Source organism: Zea mays, chromosome 8 (assembly GCF_902167145.1).
Source record: "Zea mays cultivar B73 chromosome 8, Zm-B73-REFERENCE-NAM-5.0, whole genome shotgun sequence".
Lineage (NCBI taxonomy): Eukaryota > Viridiplantae > Streptophyta > Magnoliopsida > Poales > Poaceae > Zea > Zea mays.
This window is the reverse complement of record NC_050103.1, coordinates 140,574,189-140,593,683: the sequence shown is the minus strand read 5'-3', so window position 1 is coordinate 140,593,683 and position 19,495 is coordinate 140,574,189. Positions and strand designations below refer to the sequence as shown.

The 19,495-nt window shown below is 43.8% G+C and overlaps 1 protein-coding gene across 6 annotated transcripts; it reads left to right on the top strand.

The window, feature by feature from the left end:
- The first annotated feature begins 1,396 nt into the window (after positions 1-1,396).
- LOC103636001 (DEAD-box ATP-dependent RNA helicase 40) lies at positions 1,397-6,548 on the top strand. Of its 6 annotated transcripts, none has more exons than XM_035961824.1 (8): positions 1,422-2,028; positions 2,138-2,206; positions 3,021-3,290; positions 3,529-3,879; positions 4,034-4,311; positions 4,792-5,160; positions 5,581-6,113; positions 6,152-6,548. In XM_035961824.1, exons 1-8 carry the CDS (start codon positions 1,621-1,623, stop codon positions 6,223-6,225), a joined length of 2,352 nt encoding a protein of 783 aa, XP_035817717.1. In that variant the 5' UTR covers positions 1,422-1,620; the 3' UTR covers positions 6,226-6,548. The 6 variants fall into 6 exon arrangements, with proteins under 6 accessions (XP_008656582.1, XP_035817717.1, XP_035817714.1 ...); XM_020543390.3 differs by adding an exon at positions 2,415-2,867 and having other exon boundaries at positions 1,448-2,028; positions 5,581-6,546; XM_035961822.1 differs by adding an exon at positions 2,264-2,867 and having other exon boundaries at positions 1,459-2,028; positions 5,581-6,546.
- Positions 6,549-19,495: the final 12,947 nt, after the last annotated feature.

Sequence of the window (19,495 nt, the reverse complement as noted above, 5' to 3'; positions counted from 1 at the left end):
TAACATAATTACTGTAAACATTATTACTAATCTATTTTCATTTATATTACTTGTGTAAACAATGATGAATTACAAATGTACCTTCGGCTTGAAGGAAAGAGAATACAAGCGTGACGCAAAAGTGAATGCCAAATCAGCGTGAACAGTACGAGAGTACTGTTCATCTATTTATAGGCACGGGTCGCAGCCCATGTAAAATTACATCCAGACCCTTTGCCTATGACAACAACTCTATAGTAATTTATCCGGGTCTAAATAGTCTTTTCCTTTTTAAGTCGGTTTCCTCTTTTCTGTCATCATGCCGAAGCTCCCTTGCGTACAGCTTCGGCTCTGCTCCATCCTTTGTGTTGTTTCCGTGCTTCTTCACACCGTGGGCCTTTGTTCGAAGATCCCTGTTCATACAATATACTCTAGAGACATTGTTAAATCATGTTTTTGAGGACCTTCGGAAGCCGAAGGCCCCCAACAAGCTTCGTACGATATTACATTTATGTCCTTAGAGATTACACATAAAGTTTACGAATATCACAGGGACAACATTGTCTTTTACCCTCAGCGACATGGATGACACCTTGTATCATCTTCCCGTGTTGTCATAACAAAGCTACCTTCATTACGCTTCCACCGTTCCGCGTCAAAGCTATTCTGGTTCCGAAGCTCCTGTAAGACTTGGCAATATGCTGATAACAAATGGTTAACCGTGTTTTTGAGGACCTTCGGAAGATAAAGGCCCACAACACATGTATCCGTCCCATTTCTAATTATTTGTATCTGATCCCAAACACGATTGAAATATGTTATTGTAGGATACTATTTGTTCGTATCTTTCACCCCTAAGGCCGTCTGCAGCAGTCTATCCAAAGTTTACTCAAAAGCATTGTTTTTCACTGTTCTACGCTGTAGACTGTATTGTTCGCAGAGTGGAGTTTGAATATATGTATAGATATGGGTAAGGTGCTGGAGATATGCTAAGAGCATCTTCAATAAGGAGTTCTGAAATAGAGCCCTAAAAATTGAAATAGAACCACTTTTAAAGTGTATAGAGCCTCAAATTTTATACCTTAACAGTTAGACCTTAAATAATGCTATTAGAAAATAAATTATGTTATTAAGAAATAAATAGTTGTATATTAAGAGAAAGCAAGACTATGGCTCGAATATATAGGGTACTATATTTAGAGGTGTTTGGTTTTATGGGCTAATTTTTAGTACATTCATTTAATTCCATTTTAATACTTAAATTATTAAATATGAAAAAATAAAATAAAAATTTAATTTCTATACTTTGTAATGTATAGACTAAAATAATATAAAATAAAGAGACTAAAAATTAGTATCTACAAACCAAACACTTCCTTATAAATTGAGACATCATACTCTAGAATTTTAATAAAATAGACCATTGTTGAACTGTATTTTATGGTTCCGAACGTTGTTTAAGGTCTCTCGGACATGTCCTAACTCCTCGAGCTAAAAAAAAAACGCAAGAAAACAGGGCAAGACCACAAATCCAAACCCCCGCATCGTCCTCGTCGCCGCCACAGAGCCCCTCGTCTCGGCCGCCCTTCGCCGCCTCCGCGGAGCAGGCATCGCAGGAGACCAAAGATCCGGCCAGCTCTGATGTCAGGAGCTAGTGGCTCAACCGGGCGCGCGGCCCCGCGGTACGCCCCGGATGACCTGACGTTGCTCAAGCCGTGGCGCGGCCTCGTCGACGGCACCACCGGCTACCTGTACTACTGGAACCCGGAGACGAACGTCACGCAGTACGAGCGGCCTATGCCCCCTGAGAATCAGCTGCCCCCGCCCCCGCCCCCGTTGCCTCCCCCGCCTCCCCGGAGCCGCGACCGGCGCGACAGGTCCAGATCCCGATCCCGCACCCCTCCCAGGCGCGACCGCCGCGACCGCGACCGTGACGACGAGCATGCGTCCTCCAAGACGGCGTCTTCCCACCACCATCCGGCTCCGATAGCCGTCGCCGACTATCCGTCCACCGAGGCATACCGACGCCGCCATGAGATCACCGTCACGGTATGAATTCTACGCGGCCACATCTCCTGCTATAATGTTAGACGCAGCTCAAGCTCGTATCATGTTATCTTTTCGTCCCTTGTTGATGGGTCTCTCTTCCTGTTTGCAGGGGGATAACGTGCCGGCTCCAATAACTTCATTTGAGGCTGGTGGCTTCCCATCAGAAATTCTGAAGGAGGTATGGTTCCATAGGTGAACCCACATAACTCATGATCTAATTCTAACCCTAACAAAGTTGCATGCGAGGGACCAAGGTCTTCAAGTATGGCGAGGGAAATGGATCGTGCACATGTGCTCCAGTTGCCTGCTTGTTTCTCTTTATTTGCTTCATTGTGCTAAATCAGCGCTGGCTATGTGTACCGACTGCTTATCTCCATCTGTGGCAGATGCGATATCTGCTCCGAGGGGGAGCTAATGTCGTATGCTGCCTCGCGCGCCCTTGGCCAATCTATAAGTGAGATGAGCTGAGGGCAGGTCTTGCTGATGGAGCTGCCAAGGTGGGTGAACGCTCGAGGTTGCTCGCTTCCTCCCTGGGGGGCCGCCCATGGAGCGGAGGAGGGCCACCCACTCGTGGCACCCACGGTGGCTGATTTGTCGCTCTGCGTCCAATTCTTGGAAAAGGCTCCTTGCATGGATGATGGGCTTCTTCTGGGGCTTGACCCATGGAGGTCTGGCCCAGGCTGTCAACGCCCATCCATATATAGGATCGGGTGGCAGCTGCTGGAAGGGGCCTTGTGGATCAACGGTCTATGCCTGAGTGAGCCTCCATGGACTCTGTTAGAGCTTTTTCTACTTCGCCTTGTGTGCGCAAGTCTACACATTGCGGGAACATTTTATTTGTATGGCCTTAAATTGTCCTCATGCATTGTCTTTATTTGTGCAACAAAGAGTTCAAAGGGGATATGTTTAATCAAATTTAACCACTTATATGAATTCTTACATTGTCTTTATTTCCCTTGTTTGTTGCTATTCCCCCATTTTACTTTCTGAAGATACAACGTGCTGGATTTGCAAGCCCAACACCTATCCAAGCGCAGTCATGGCCAATTGCTATGCAAAATCAAGATGTAGTAGCTATTGCGAAGACTGGATCAGGCAAAACTCTTGGTTATCTACTTCCTGGATTTATGCATATCAAGCGCCTGCAGAACAGCACTAGGAATGGTCCAACAGTGCTAGTTTTGGCCCCAACAAGGGAACTTGCAACGCAGATTCTGGATGAAGCTATGAAATTTGGAAGATCATCTAGAATTTCTTGCACGGTTTGTTCTGTCTGTATCTATTTTAATATACAAATGGTCACGATTTTATGTTTTACCAGGTTATTAATTCAAAAAACCTTCTGAGGAATGTTTAAACTGTTGACCATGTGTTGAAGTTATATTGTGAATTATTATATTGTACTTGTTGATCTGTGTGACTGTCTAATGTTTGTCTCACTGTCATGATCTCTGGTTTATATATTCATTGTTTAACCTTTGGTTCTTGATCTGCTTGTAGTGCCTATACGGTGGTGCTCCTAAAGGTCCTCAGTTGAGAGATTTAGATAGAGGGGTTGATGTTGTTGTTGCAACACCTGGAAGGTTAAATGACATTTTGGAGATGCGAAGGGTAAGTCTTAAGCAAGTGTCATATCTTGTTCTGGATGAGGCTGATCGCATGCTGGACATGGGCTTTGAGCCACAAATACGGAAGATAGTGAAAGAGATACCTCACCGTCGGCAAACCCTTATGTACACCGCTACTTGGCCCAAGGAAGTCCGGAGGATTGCAGATGATCTTCTTGTCCATCCTTTACAGGTGACAATTGGAAATGTTGATGAACTTGTTGCTAATAGTGCTATTACTCAGGTATGAGATTCATGGAAGTCTTTTCCTTCTGCGAGTATTATCGTTATTATAAGATGCAATGATGCATTAACAATAGTTTCTGTTCTGTTCTTACTTTTACAAAAATAAGCCTACATTACATATTCATGTTATCTTATTTTGTTTTTCTGTGCAGCATATAGAAGTCATAACACCCTCAGAAAAACAACGGCGCCTGGAGCAGATATTACGATCCCAGGTTTCAGGTTCAAAGATATTAATATTTTGTACCACCAAGAGGATGTGTGACCAACTTGCAAGGACACTCACCAGGCAGTTTGGAGCTTCAGCCATTCATGGTGACAAGTCCCAAAGTGAAAGGGAGAAGGTCCTGAATCATTTTAGATCTGGGCGCTCTCCTATTTTAGTGGCAACTGATGTTGCTGCGCGAGGTTTGGACATCAAAGATATCAGGTTAGACTAACTTCCCATTCTCTGTTATGCATATGCATGTGTGTATGCCTTTTGCTTTCTAATGTCATGGTAGGATGGAATAACAACAACAAAGCCTTTTATTCCAAGCAAGTTGGGGTAGGCTTGAGTTAAAACCCAACAGAGGCCAAAAATCAAGGTTCAAGCATGTGGATAACTGTTTCTCATTCATTCCTATTCAAAACTAAATCTTTTGGGTATATTCCATCCATCCTTTCAAGTCTTCTTTTAGTGCCTCTTTCCATGCCAACTTGGGCCTTCTGCTGCCTCTATTGCTATTACTATCTCAATAGCTAACCAATGCAACAGGCAACATATTCAAAACTGCAGAATATGTTACCTGTTGCATTGGTTATCTATTGGAATCTCAGTCCAGTTTGTTTCACTTCATATGTGCTTGCGGGTCCTTTCGGTCAGAATTCACATAAAAATAATGGAGCATTTCATGTTTTCTTTACACAGGGTAGTGATCAACTATGACTTCCCCACTGGTGTTGAAGACTATGTTCACAGGATTGGCAGGACAGGAAGGGCTGGTGCCACTGGTGTTGCATATACATTTTTCTGTGATCAGGACTCAAAATATGCTGCTGACCTAATCAAAATTCTTGAAGGGGCAAACCAACAGGTGCCCCGTGATTTAGAGGATATGGCTTCTCGTGGTGGTGGGCGAGGTAAGAAGAGGAACCGTTGGGCATCCCGCTCTGAAAGGGGTGGTCCACGATCTGAACTGGATTCAAGGTACAGCGGCAGAGATGGATTAGCATCTTCCGGGAGATCAGAGAGTGGTCGTGGCAGTCATGGAAGGGATGATTATGGTAGCCGTGGCAGGTAAACTTAGTACCAGGTTACTTTTATGTGAATCAGAGATTTGTCTGTTGTGCTATTATATGCCTTATATGCTGCATATTTATAATTGTATTCAGTAACAGTATTGTTTATGGAATGCACTAAAAAGCAAAAGCAGTATAGAACTTTTAAGATGAGGGGTGCAGGTTCCCCTCTCTTAACTCCACTATGTGCACCGATTTGGAGAAACTTTAACCCTGTTTGTTGCAATTGTTATGGACCTCTAAAAGTTTTGCTCAGTGTTTCATTTTTTAGAAGAATCAGATTGGAGGTTATGATTTCAAATTAGTAATAAGATCAGCATATCTGAAGTTCGTTTTTTGTTTTTTAGAAGAATCTAATTCAAGGTTATGATACTCAGTCCATATGCTGACCCTGATTGATTTTTTGTGATGCTAACAGGTATGACTCTGGTGAAACTGATGGGCGATCTCGTAGGTCTGCTAGAGGTCGCAGTAGAAGTCGTAGCCCAAGCCCCAAGAGGTCACACCATCATGAAGCTAGGCGTAGCCGAAGCAGGAGCAGGAGCCGAAGCTGTAGAAACTTTCGTGCTAGCCGCAGCAAGAGTCACAGCCCTGTTGCTAGCAGTAGGCATGAAAAGGCTGCTGTTATTTCAGGATCTACTCAACCTAACTTGGGGTATGCAGAGCACAAAAGCCCTCCAAGATCTCACTCTGGGGATGACCATGTGAACCACCCTGATCAAAAGGATGACCACATGGGAGATGGGAAGATGGAAAGGGTTGATCTTGATCGCTCGCCCAGCCCACAATATGATAAGTCTGCTCCATATAGTCCTGCGTACAATGGCAAAGCCAGTGACTCGATGAGCCCTAATGTTCAGCCAAAGGCAGATGCCAAATATGTCAAACCTTCTGGGAAACCTGAGCCTGCATCTCCATTGCGCCACAGCAAAGGCAGAGATGATGATGAAGGTATCATAGACGACGATGGAGAGATTGCTGAGGGTGAGATGATGATGAAGGTATCATAGACGAGGATGGAGAGATTGCTGAGCGTGATTTGCGTGCAAGTGCAGCTGTGTAGAGAATGGTAATAACTGACGGAGAATGGCCTGCATCTTCTGTGACAACAAGACTGTTATGCAAACTGCAGTCGTTCCCATCTGCAAGAGTCCAGAATGTAGAAATGCATTTGTGCCATTAAATGTCTCGTAGGACCTATGATAATACATCTGCCATATATGAACAAAAACTGTTGATGTATGTCCTGTTGTTTGTTAAACTTCAATGACTTGTGTTCTGGTGTCTTACTGCTAGTTCTGTTAAGTGATTTATGATAAAACATATTGTCAGGTCTGGAAGTGATAAATTTATGATACTTGTCAGGTCTGGAAGTAGTTTATTATATTGGCAGCTCCCTGGTTGGAGATTCCTAGGATTGCAAAACCTGGCTTGTTTGAGAGCAAGGGCATTGGAGGGGATTGATCCCCTTACTATCTTATAGCCTGATTTGTTGTGTTGTTTTTTCTCGAGGTGTTTGGTTGCCTGCATCTGGTCGGATTCTGCTTTCCAGATGTAAAAGACAGTCTAGAGCCTGGCATCACGGATAGCGTACGGTACGAATTTGATTCCTGTTGCTGGTAAGCTTGGCCTGCATGGTGCAGCATTTTCGTTTATGTTCCTGGCAATTTTGGCGCGCATGATTCAGCGAGGAGTTTTTTTAACGATGCTATCGATATGAGAAACATACTTACGTGTGACATATAACAGTGGAAATTTGTACTTTAATATATTTTAAAGTAGATTAACATATTAAAAGTAGAATAACTACTACTAAATTATGAGCATAGTGACACAGGTATACTAAATATTACAAGAGCAACTCCAGGAGACTCTAGATTTTTTCTAAATGATATAAATAGATATAGACTTTTAAAAAAAATACAATCACCATGACCGGTTATCTAGAGTGTAAACAAGATATAGAAAAGTTGTCGAAAATTGAAAAGTTATAGAAATTAGTTTTTTATGCAATTGACTCTAAATGATAATTTAGAGAGTGAAATTTAGAAAGACTTTTGGAAATGCTCTAAGATCAGTTTTTTTCTATTTTTATTTCATATGATACTTTAGGTCGGTTCTAACGCAGGTTGGCGTGGCGAGCTAGACGATTGGTATTGATCGTCGACTGAGTCGGTTGCAGCACTGCTCGGCTTGGTCGACTGGTTGGTTGGGCTACTGACCGATCAGTCCCAACGATACCGTCTGCGTTGGAGCCCATGCGGTCGGTACCCGTTGGTACCGACTGGCGTGTTGGGGTCGTGGCTGAAACTGACTAGGCGCGGTTGGTATTGCCCGACTTTTGAACACATGTCAACATTTGATTGGCCCATTCAGTTTTAAGCGTTTGAATTTTGTGTTTGCATTTATTTTTTTAAAAAAATCATAAGAATCTCGAACTCACACCCTATAAATGGGGAGCTTTTCTTCTTTCAACCACATTCACCCATATTCAACATTCCTTCTTCCACTCATATTTAACCACCTTCACACAGTTCCATCTCCGTTTAGAGATTAATTCGAAGTGGAGTACCAACTACGAAACTTTCGCCTCCATCTAAGAAACTGTTTCTATTGTACCACATAAATGATTTTATAGCCAGTACAAGAATACCATGTGGTACAATAGAAACCAATTTTTGAATGGAATCGATTTCTATTGCACCACATGAGTTGAATTTATTTGTTTTAAATTCCATGAACATTGTTTATTTTTTGAATTAGGTATACATTCTTCTTAATTTTTTCACATTTTTCTTACGATATTTGAATTATAAAAACTGTATTTTGTTGTGCATCGAGTCTATAAAAATAAAAGCTGACATGGCATTGATGTGGTTGTAGGTTAACAATATAGTTTGTGCATTGAAAAGTTTTAGTAGATAAAGTCTGATGGTGATGTTGCGACCATGTTTTGTTGTGCATCTGAGTCTACAAAAATAAAAGGTGCCATGACACTGATGTGGTTGTAGGCTAACAATATAGGTTGTGCACTGAAAAGTTATGGTAGATAAAGTCTGATGGTAGATAGTGATGTCGCGGTAGATACAACCCTGATACATTAGAACCGACCTTATATTCTCAATTAGGTTATACACAGGCATACAACTAAACAAGAACAACCAACTTGTGCTGCCTGTCTAGCAAGGGACTTTCCACGTTTGAGTTACTCCACTCACCAACGAACTAGCACAATTTTTCTTTCATCTCTAAGTTAACCACCAATCACTACCGGACACAACTGTTTTGCTGAGTGCTTCAGACACTCGGCAAAGCCTAGAAAACACTCGGCAAAGAAGTCTCGGTGAACTACACATCGGCAACGACTTCTTTGCCGAGTACTTTTTTCGGGTACTCGGCAAAGGCTTTGCCGAGTGCCACCTAGTACTTGGCAAAGAAAAGTCACCGTCACGGCGCAAGTGACAGTGATGACGCCTTTGTCGAGTGTCCTCCCTGGCACTCCACAAAGGCTCTATCTTTGTCGGGTGTCTGCTGGACTAGCGCTCGGCACAGAAGCCCCCCGTGGCCCCTTTGCCAGTCCATTTGCCGAGTGCTCCAAGAGGCACTCAGCAAAGGCTCCGTCTTTTTCGAGTGCCAGCTGGACTAGCTCTCGGCAAAGGAAGCACCAGTGGGCCCCTTTGCCAGTCTCTTTGCTGAGTGCATTAGTTGGCACTCAACAAAGGTTGCTTGTTTGTTGAGTGCCTTAGACACAACACTCGACAACAAAGAAGCTTTACCAATTTCTAGGTGTGCCTTCTTGGCCGAGTACTATGGTCATGACACTCGACAAAGTACCTCTTTACCAAGTGTAACACTCGGCAAAGTGACCAGAATACCCCTTTTTATTTGTTTTTGCTATTACATCCAAACAAACAAAACATATATCACATATACATCACAGAGTTCACAGAATCATCACATACATCAAACACACGACGTAGCTCACAAAGATCACAAAGTCACAAGTATCACAAAATAGTTCACAACACTAACAAGTACTCACATAAATGAGTCCAAAAACATCAAATATATGCCATAAGCATGTCTTACAACTAAGTTTAGAAGAACATCAGCGAGGTGGGCGACTGTATTGGTTTGGCGATGGGCTGGGCAATACATAAGGGTTGTTTGATGCCATAGGTTGTCTCCATAGAGAACAGATTGCATGTGTGAGACCAGATGAATATATATCATGCAGGACTAGAATTTTGATACTCACAGAGTATGGAACTGAACAGGGTCATCTGCATGCAACAACAGAGGTGGAGGAGCAAAACCGGATGCGACGCTAAGGCTCTGCATGTACTGAAACATCTCTGCCATCCTCTTCTCCACCTCCTCACGTTGCCTCCTCTCATCATCTAGCCGAGTCTGTAATATTTTTCCCTAATGTTACGATAAAGAAAAGAGAAGATATATAATAATCAATGAACGACAAATAGATAAGTAATATCTTGGAGTTGTTGTATGCGATGATGTGAGCTGTACTTCCGAGGTTGTATGGCTGGGCTCACGCTCGTGCTCATTGCTCGCACCTGAGACAGAGTGGGAGTGGAGGACGAGTTGATTGCCCCGTCGACAATCCAGTACCACCCATGCCTCTTGCCTTCTCCGACCCTCATGAGGACATCTCCGTCGATGTCCTCAGTCCGCAGATCGTAATCTGGCCCATGGACCTTCTTAGCCATGGTGGTGTACTCACTGAGGCGGTTGTGGACGGCGGGGTTGCAGTACGCCTCGGGCCTATCGGCCGGGTTGTAGGTGATGTCGGATGTCATCTTGCTCTTGTGGGCCATAGCATACACCGAGAAGGTGGAGCAAGGCTGGACACTATGTGACGCTGATTGCGAGAAAACCAATGAGATGGTTAAAAATCATGCCTAATCAAAAGTTATATACCTAAATAAAAAAGAGCACGTACCCATGCTTCTGCATATTTGTCGAGGCCGCGGCTGCCTTGGTGGTGGGAGAGACCTTGCATCATCAAACGTCGTTCCTGTCTAGCATTGTGCGTCTCGTCCTACTCAGACGAGCACCACCTCTGCACCATCTGCTCACAACACTGAGGATGCACAGTGCACCAATAATGAATCATCTACAAAAAACAAGTACACGACTTATCAGAAGATAAAATCAAGCATATTTAATACGAATATTAAAGTTCTGTATTTACCTGCAAGTACTGGTTCTAAGTCAATGACATGGTTAGGGCGTCCTGCTTGCTCACCTTCTTCCCAAGGATGGAGCTGTGGTAAGTGACGATGGCCTGGATGCGTGCCTCGTAGTGCATGTCCACGATGAGCTTCTTACAGCTCGTGGTAGCCACCACATCCGCTCTAGCCTCTCATCCAACCTCACATCTAAAGAAACCCTGCATACAAAGACGATGTATCCATACATTATTTCAAGAATGTGCAACGAATGTGACATATTAAACAATATAGTGCGAGGAAGACTTACCCACAGCTCTTGCTTCACCCGCTCTGCCTTGTTGTTGAATTCCCTGTTGTTCCGGTCTTTAGCATCGGGGGCGATGGCGTAGTGGTCGAAGGTGTAGGTTGGACCCGTCACTCCGGTATACTCAACAAGTCCAGGGAAGTGTTCCCTGCATAGAAGGCCGATTATGCCATTAGGGTTGAGGCCGTGACCCACTGCATTCTCCACAACCTTCCAAGACCTGTCCAAGTGATAAAGAAAAAGCATTAGTTTCTATTATGAATTAGAACATATAATATGAAAAATCAATGACAACACCTAAAGTTACATACCTCTCCCCATCGGGTTGAATCAGTGGGCACATGTCATGAAGTATGGGTCGCTGAGGGAGACTCGCGGGACCTCACAAGTAGACATTCCTCGAATCTGAGGCACCAGAACCTGAGGCATCGTGCTGAGCGTCGTCGTCGTCTTGCTGCGCCGCATCGACGTCCTGCTGCACCGCATCTACAACGGCCTACTGCTCCACCCGCTATTGAGCTTCGTCGTCTTGCTGCACCTCCTCCTCTGTCCTACATGTGCTCCTCCTCCCCCTCCTCGTTCTCGTCCCACCGCCCACCATATTTGTCCAACAACCTGCAATTAAGAGTAAGCAAATAAGCAGATAAAAAAATATGTATTTAGAAACAGATGCAAAATAAATAAAATATAGCATTGCATCGATTAAAAATAATCTTCATATGTGTCTAGGTTAGCTAGATCATAAGTCTCATCATCACTATCAACCATTTCATAGTCAACAACATCTGAAGGCGCAAGTTCATCATTAATGTCATTGCCTTCAAGTATTTCTAAGTCATTCTCATTTTGCACCTCATCCTCCTCCTCCTCATCAACAACCATTTCAATATCTACTTCCATTCTGATAGCTTCGATTAAGTCTATCTCAAATTTCCCTTCTAGCCCATCTTCTTGGAAGAACTCTTCGTTATGTGTTCAGGTCTAAGTTATAATCTTCATCGTTTTGAATAGGTAATTTGCCGTGCAGTGATACCTTATACACAACATCCCAACCCTTAAGATGTTCTTTCATTGGGCACACATATGGGAGATAATACACTTGTGTGGCCTGTTGGGCCACGATATAGACATCGTCTCCTGGTAAGGTGGAATTCTGTTGAATTTTGACTAGCCCAAGATTAGAATGTGTCCGTCTCGTCACTTCAGGATCAAACCAATGACATTTGCATATTATTGGAGTAAGAGGTTTGGAACCATGAAAATTGAGTTCATATATTTCTTCAATTCTTCCATAATACTCGACCTCATCAAGCCCGGACGTAAAGACTCCAGAACACATGGTTTTCAATTAGGCCGACTTTGGTCGTAGCTTGTTGTGCGAAAACGGTATCCATTGACATCATACTCAGAAAATTTACTAACCCTATAGGCAAAGACATTGGCTACTTGTCTCAACTCAACACTCATATATGACTCTCTTTGGCCCTACAAGTTTAAACACGCTAGATTGTTATATTATTTGCACGTAAGAGCAACTTAAAATGACAAACTAAGCACATACATTAAGTTTGAACCAGGAAATGAAATTGGGCAATCCATTTCTCGCACCCTCTGTAAGAAGGGTATCATATTCCTATGGAGTTGGGTCCCTTGATCGACGCTAGAATTCATGAAGAAATTGCTCCATGTATGACAACACCTCTTCAAGATTGGTTAATACATATAGCAAGATATGGCGCCACTCTTCATGTCTTAGGGTTTTGGTGGTCGAACCACTTGCGCTTCCGAATTGCCCTCGAAAAATGCTGAGCTACGATTCATTGCCGCCATCATTGTAACGAGGGGGTGGATTATGCACGCTCAACAGTTGTCACCACTAGGAGCTGACTACTGCTGAGCCATCTTCTTCGGGCACTACATCGCCCAATGACCTGGCTGTCCATAATGGAAACATCCTCTTCCTCCTCCTTGCACTGGGGCTGCTTGACCATTCTGATTACCTACTGGGGTAGGAAGGCGAGGTGCCTAACTGTTCTGCCTCTGGTATTCATTTCCCCCTGGCTGACTGTTCTGACGGTACTCCCACGGCTACTGGTACTGCCTCTGAGTCTGTTGCTGATTTTGACGCTGATTCTTCTACAGATATCCCTGTGGGTGGCCATGCCTAAACTGTTGAGATGAGTTGCCTAAGAAACGGGGGCGACTGTTGCTCCTAGGCTGGGATCCACTTATCCTACGCTTTCGGTCTTCCATCTCCGTGCACTTCCTCTCTGCCTAAACTGTTGTGTGATTCATCAGCTGATAATGCTGGGGATCAACCAAGCCTCTCATAAATCGGTACTTCCTCTTCGCATCAGTGTTGACATCTTCTGGTGCATAGCGAGACAACTGCAAGAATCGGTCTCAATACTCGCTGACAGGCAAGGGTCCCTGCTTCAGTGCCATGAACTCCTATTTCTTTACTATCATCAAGCCCTCTAGAACATGATATCGGCGGAAATTTTCTCGGAATTTCTTGCAGGTGATGGCTTCAGGGTTGGCATGGGTGGCTAGGTAGGACTCCCACCAGGACTGTGCTGCTCTCCTTAGCAGTCGGGGACCATACATAACCTTCTCTATGTCACTAAATTGAGCGGTGTGCAACTCCCACTCTACTGTGCGTAGCCAGTCTTCGATGTCCATGGGGTCGACAGAATGGGCGAAGACAGGGGGATGACCTCTCATGAACTCCACACACTTGTCCTTGGGCATCTGAGACATGTGCATTTGCGGTTGAGGTTGAGGTTGCTGCTGCGCTTGCTACATGGCTGCTAGAGTCTACCCAATTGCTTGCACTGCTTGGGTCTGCATGAGAAACATCTGCTCTATCATCATCAGGCTGGCGGTGGAGGAAACTGATGGGGTGCCTCATCCTATGGGACAGGCTGCTCCTGCTGAGTTCACCTCCCTCCTCAACGCCTGTTATCAGACATCTATGAATGCATTCACACATCAGAACTGATCTTGCAATCTTTCAGCATAAGAAAAGGCACACAGAGATCTTCACAACACAGAATGAACAAACATCTTCATTAATTCTCAACACAGCCAAACACAACTCTCAGATAAATTAAGAGGAAAGTAGAAGTAAAAGGTTGCCTAACTAAATAACTAACTTTATTAACATTATAACTAAACCAAACTGCAGGGAACACCCACATTTTGGTGACAGTCATTACAAAGATCCAAATCCATCACATGTTCACCATGACATAGCATAAAACACAGGATAAGTAAACTACCATGACTAACTAAGACTAAGACACTTGACTTAAGAACTTATTACAAACTCCGATGCTAGCGGTCTAATGATCCAAATCTATCTTGGTTCTGCAGTCAGGCGTGCCATAAGGATGGTACCCTCATGGCGGTGAGTGGTACGGGTGCTGAGTCCCAGCAGGGGCGGGAGAACCATACTCCTAATGACGGCGCTCTGCGCGCTCAGCCCACAACTCTGCGATCTCAGCACGAGCCCTACTCAGCTCATCAAGAGTGTGGTCCAGCTCTGAAAGGAACAAAAGAAGACAAAGCGAGAAACTAGCCAATCAGGGGATTCTTTGTTGTGTCCCGTGCGTGTACTGTTCACTGTCCGGTGTGCACCGGACAGTCCGGTGCGCCAGTGGATAGAATGCAACAATGGCCTTCCAAATGGAGCTCCAACGGCTCCTAGCTGCCTTGGGGCTATAAAAGGGACCCTAGGCGCATGGAGCAGTACACCAAGCCTCTATTGAACATCCTAAGACGCCTAGACTCCACAAGCACGCATTTGGTTCATTGTGTTTGAGATTTGAGCACTTTTTTGAGTGTGACTCTGCTACGCTGTGTTGTGTGCTCGTTTTTTGACCCGTGTGCGTGTCGTTGCTGCAACTCTAGTTCTTGTGTGTGTTTCTATTCCCTCCCTTACTCTTGTGGATATTGTGATCAATCTTGCAAGGGTGAGAGACTCTAGCATGTGGAGATTCCTCACAAGGGAATACTTGAGATAAAGGAAGAAAATTGTGGTACTCAAGTTTGATCATTGGATCACTTGAGAGAGATTGAGTGCAATCCTTGACCGAAGGAGGCCACCACAACGTGGAGTAGGCATTGGCGAACCACAAGATAAAATCATCGTGTCTCTTGTGCATTTCTTTAGTGTGATTGTTTTTCTTCCATAGAGTTCTCATATATTCACTTGCGCTATTGTTCCTAAGTTCAATACATATTCTAAAGGAACAATCAAGTGAAGAGTTCTCTCCCTCTCTATTCATAGCACCTTGGTTTTGTTCTCACTAACAATTATTATAAACCAAGATTGTGTTGTTTAGTCTTGATTTTTACAGGATCACCTATTCACCCCCTCTCTAGGTGCTCTCAATTGGTATCAGAACCGTACTCTTCATTTAGGGACTAACCGCCCAAAGAGATGGATCCTCAAGGCAAGGGGATGATGATCAATGACAAAGAGAAGGAGACTCTATGTTGATGAGACTAAAGGTGACAAGCCCACCGACTCAGGCTCAAACAACAAGAAAAGGATGGGGAGAAGAGTAAGCGCATCAAGAAGATCATCTACTATGACAACGACGTCTCCTCTTCTTCACAAATGGACGACAACGACATCTCGTCCACGAAAAAGAAAACGGTTAATAAGAATTATTCATTCGATTATTCTCGCATGTTGTACAATTCAAATGCTCATTTACTGTCTATTCCACTTGGAAACCCCCCACTTTGATGGGGATGATTACTCTTTTTGGAGCCATAAAATGCGTAGTCATTTATTCTCTCTCCATATCCTAGCATTTGGAAAATAGTGGAAACTGGAATGCATTTTGATAGTAGTGATAATCCTGTATTCATTAACGAGCAAATTCATAAGAATGCCCAGGCTACTACTGTGTTGTTAGCATCTCTATGCAGGGATGAATACAATAAAGTCAGCGACTTGGACAATGCCAAGCAAATATGGGATACCCTCAAAATCTCTCACGAGGATAACGAAGCCACCGTGATCACAAAGATGGAACTGGTGGAAGGAGATCTGGGAAGGTTTGCCATGAAAAGGGAAGAGTTGCCAACCGAAACCTACAAGAGGCTCAAGACCCTGGTGAACAAGATCCGAGCTATGGGAGCACAAGATTGACGGATCATGACATCGTTCGACTCATGCTAAGTGAAAGGGAATTAGGCTTACACCTATTTCCTAAATGATTTTGGTGGTTGAATTGCCCAACACAAATAATTGGACTAACTAGTTTGCTCTAGTGTATAAGTTATACAGGTGCCAAAGGTTCACACTTAGCCAATAAAAAGACCAAGTATTGGGTTCAACAAAAGAGCAAAGAGATAACCGAAGGCACCTCTGGTCTGGCGCACCGGACTGTCCGGTGTGCCACCGGGCAGTGTCCGGTGCACCAGAGGACTCCAAGTCAAACTCGTCACCTTCGGGAAAAGACAGAGGCGCTCCGCTATAATTCACCGGACTGTCCGGTGTACACCGGACAGTGTCCGGTGCTCCAAGGAAGAGCGGCTCCGGAACTCGCCAGCTTCGGGAATTCGCAACGACTAGTCCGCTATAATTCACCGGACATGTCCGGTGTACACCAGACTGTCCGGTGTGACATCGAAGCAACGGATACTTCGGCGCCAACGGCTACCTGCAGCGCATTGAATGCGCGCCAGCGTGCGCAGAAGTCAGGCACGCCCATGCTGGCGCACCGGACACTCTATAGTACATGTCCAGTGCGCCACCGGACATCTAGGCGGGCCCAGAAGACAGAGCTCCAACGGTCGGAACCCAACGGCTTTGGTGACATGACTGGCGCACCGGACATGTCCGGTGTGCACCGGACTGTCCGGTGCACCATGCGACAGACAGCCCCACCAAACGGCTAGTTTGGTGGTTGGGGCTATAAATACCCCCAACCACCCCACATTCAATCCATCCAAGTTTTCCCACTTCCAACCACTTACAAGAGCTAGGCATTCAATTCTAGACACACTCAAGAGATCAAATCCTCTCCCAAATTCCACACAAAGCTTTAGTGACTAGTGAGAGAGATTTGCTTATGTTCTTTCGAGCTCTTGCGCTTGGATTGCTTTCTTCTTTCTTTGATTCTTCATTGCGATCAAACTCATTTGTAATTGAGGCAAGAGACACCAATCTTGTGGTGGTCCTTGTAGGAACTTTGTGTACCAAGCATTTGAGAAGAGAAAGCTCACTCGGTCTGAGGAATCGTTTGAGAGAGGGAAAGGGTTGAAAGAGACCCGGTCTTTGTGACCACCTCAACGGGGAGTAGGTTTGCAAGAACCGAACCTCGGTAAAACAAATCCACGTGTCACACTCCTTATTTGCTTGTGATTTGTTTTCCACCCTCTCTCGCGGACTCAATTATATTTCTAACGCTAACCCGGCTTGTAGTTGTGATTATTTTTTGAGAATTTCAGTTTCGCCCTATTCACCCCCCTCTAGGCGACTTTCACTAAGGTCATTTACTGTTACTAATCCTCATCTTGTAAACCTTATTCGTGAGAATCCCAGGTACACCAAAATGACGCCCGAGGAAAATCTCGGAAAATTTGTAAGCAGGCGCATGATGGTAAAGGAAGCAAGGTATGTGGATGATATTGCAAATGGACCGCTTCCTCGTTACGAACCGCAACCCGTTGCTCTCAAAGAAACAAATAGCAAGGAGGCGCTACCTAACAAGGTGACACAAGTGGAGGCTGCCAGGCTAAACGAGGATGAAATGGCGCTTGTAATCAAGCGTTTCAAGAATACATTGAAGGGACGCCCCAAATAAGAACAAGTCAAAGGGAAAGCGCTCCTGCTTCAAATGCTGTAAGTCCGGTCTTTTCATTGCACCATGTCCCGATAATGAAAATGACTAGGGACAAGAAAATAAATGGAAGAAGGACAAGAAGAAGAACTACATGAAAGCAAAGGGCGAGGCACACATCGGCAAGGAATGGGACTCAGACTGCTCTTCATTTGATTCTGACGATGAATGACTAGCTGCCTCTGCCTTCGGTAAGTCCTCCCTCTTCCCCAACAAACATCACACTTGCCTCATGGCTAAGGAGAAGGTATGTACATGAGATACCACCAAGTATACTTCTTCTAGTGATGAGGAATCTGATGATGATGTAGATTATAGTGATCTCTTTAAGGGTTTAGATAGATCTAAGGTAGATAAAATCAATGAATTAATTGATGCTCTTAATGAGAAAGATAGGTTGTTAGAAAAACAAGAAGATATTCTTTATGAGGAACATGATAAATTTATTAATGTTCAAAAGTCTCTTGCTCTAGAAACTAAGAAAAATGAATTATTGTCTTCTGAGCTATCTTCTTGTCATGATTCTATTTCTAGTCTTAAGAATTTAAATTTTGATTTAAATGCTAAGCTAGAAAATGTAAATATGGCTAGTTCAATTGTGGAACATGTGTCTATTTGTAATAGATGTAAAGATTTTGATCTTGATGGCTACAATGCTCATGCTTCCACTATTCTTAAGTTGAACAATGATGTTGCAAACCTTAATGCTCAACTTAAAACTTGCAAGAATGATTATGAAAAGTTAAAATTTGCCAAGGATGCCTACACCATTGGTAGACACCCTTCCATTAAGGATGGACTTCATTTCTAAAAGGGAATCAAGAACTTAACAAGCCAAAGGACTTCCAATCTCAAGAAGGAGAAAGGGAAGGCTCCTATGGCTAGTAGCTCTCATTCTTCACATGACAAAAAGAACCGTGTATATATTTATGCTCATGTTAAGAATGTTTCTAGTGTTGCTCATCATGATAGGAGTTATAATCATGGCATGTTTGCATCATCTAGCTCTTCGTATGCTCATGGTAGGAATAGACCTAGGCGCCATGTTCATCATGTTGCTTCTCATGCGCCTAGGAATGCATCAAGTAGACCAACCATCTTTATCAAACTTATGATGCTTCATTTGTTCTTATGTGCAAAAATGATAAAGTAATTGCTAGAAATTTGGGGCCTAAGTGCAAGAGAGACAAAACTTGCATCTAGGTTCCAAAGTATTATGTGACTAACCTTGTCAGACCCAACAAGAGTTGGGTACCCAAAACCCAAGCTTAAATTAACTTGCAGGTTTATGCATCTAGGGGCACGAGCTGGATCATTGATAGCGGATGCACAAACCACATGATGGGGGAGAAAAAAATGTTCACCTCCTACGTCAAGAATAAGGATTCCCAAGACACGATCATCTTTGGAGGTGGGAATCATGGCAATGTCAAAGGTTTGGGTAAAATAGCCATCACTACCGAGCATTCAATTTCTAATGTGTTCTTAGTAGAATCACTCGGTTACAATTTGCTTTCTGTAAGTCAATTATGTCATATGGGATATAATTGTTTATTTACAAATATTGATGTATCTGTCTTTAGAAGAAGTGATGGTTCATTAGCTTTTAAAGGTGTATTAGACGGCAAGCTCTATTTAGTTGATTTCTCTAAAGAGACTACCGATCTAGATGCATATTTAATAGCTAAGACTAATATGGGTTGGCTCTGGCACCGAGCTTCTAAAGGGAGAACATGTGTTAGGACTAACTGATGTCTATTTTGAGAAAGACAGACCTTGTGCAGCGTGCTAGGCAGGGAAACAGGTGGGAACTACTCATCAATGCAAGAACGTGATGACAACATCAAGACCACTAGAACTCCTACATATGGATCTCTTTGGACCCGTTTCTTATCTTAGCATCGGGGGAAGTAAGTATGGTGTTGTAATTGTTGATGATTTTTCCCGCTTCACTTAGGTATTCTTTTTGCAGGATAA

What these genes read in the sequence shown, in the direction of transcription:
- LOC103636001 (XM_035961824.1), top strand. Translation starts at nt 1,621, where the DNA reads ATGTCAGGAGCTAGTGGCTCAACCGGGCGCGCGGCCCCGCGGTACGCC. An exon ending in GCCATGAGATCACCGTCACG is followed by an intron (nt 2,029 to 2,137) that starts GTATGAATTCTA and finishes TCCTGTTTGCAG; the next exon opens with GGGGATAACGTGCCGGCTCC. An exon ending in AGGCAGAGATGATGATGAAG is followed by an intron (nt 6,114 to 6,151) that starts GTATCATAGACG and finishes GCTGAGGGTGAG; the next exon opens with ATGATGATGAAGGTATCATA.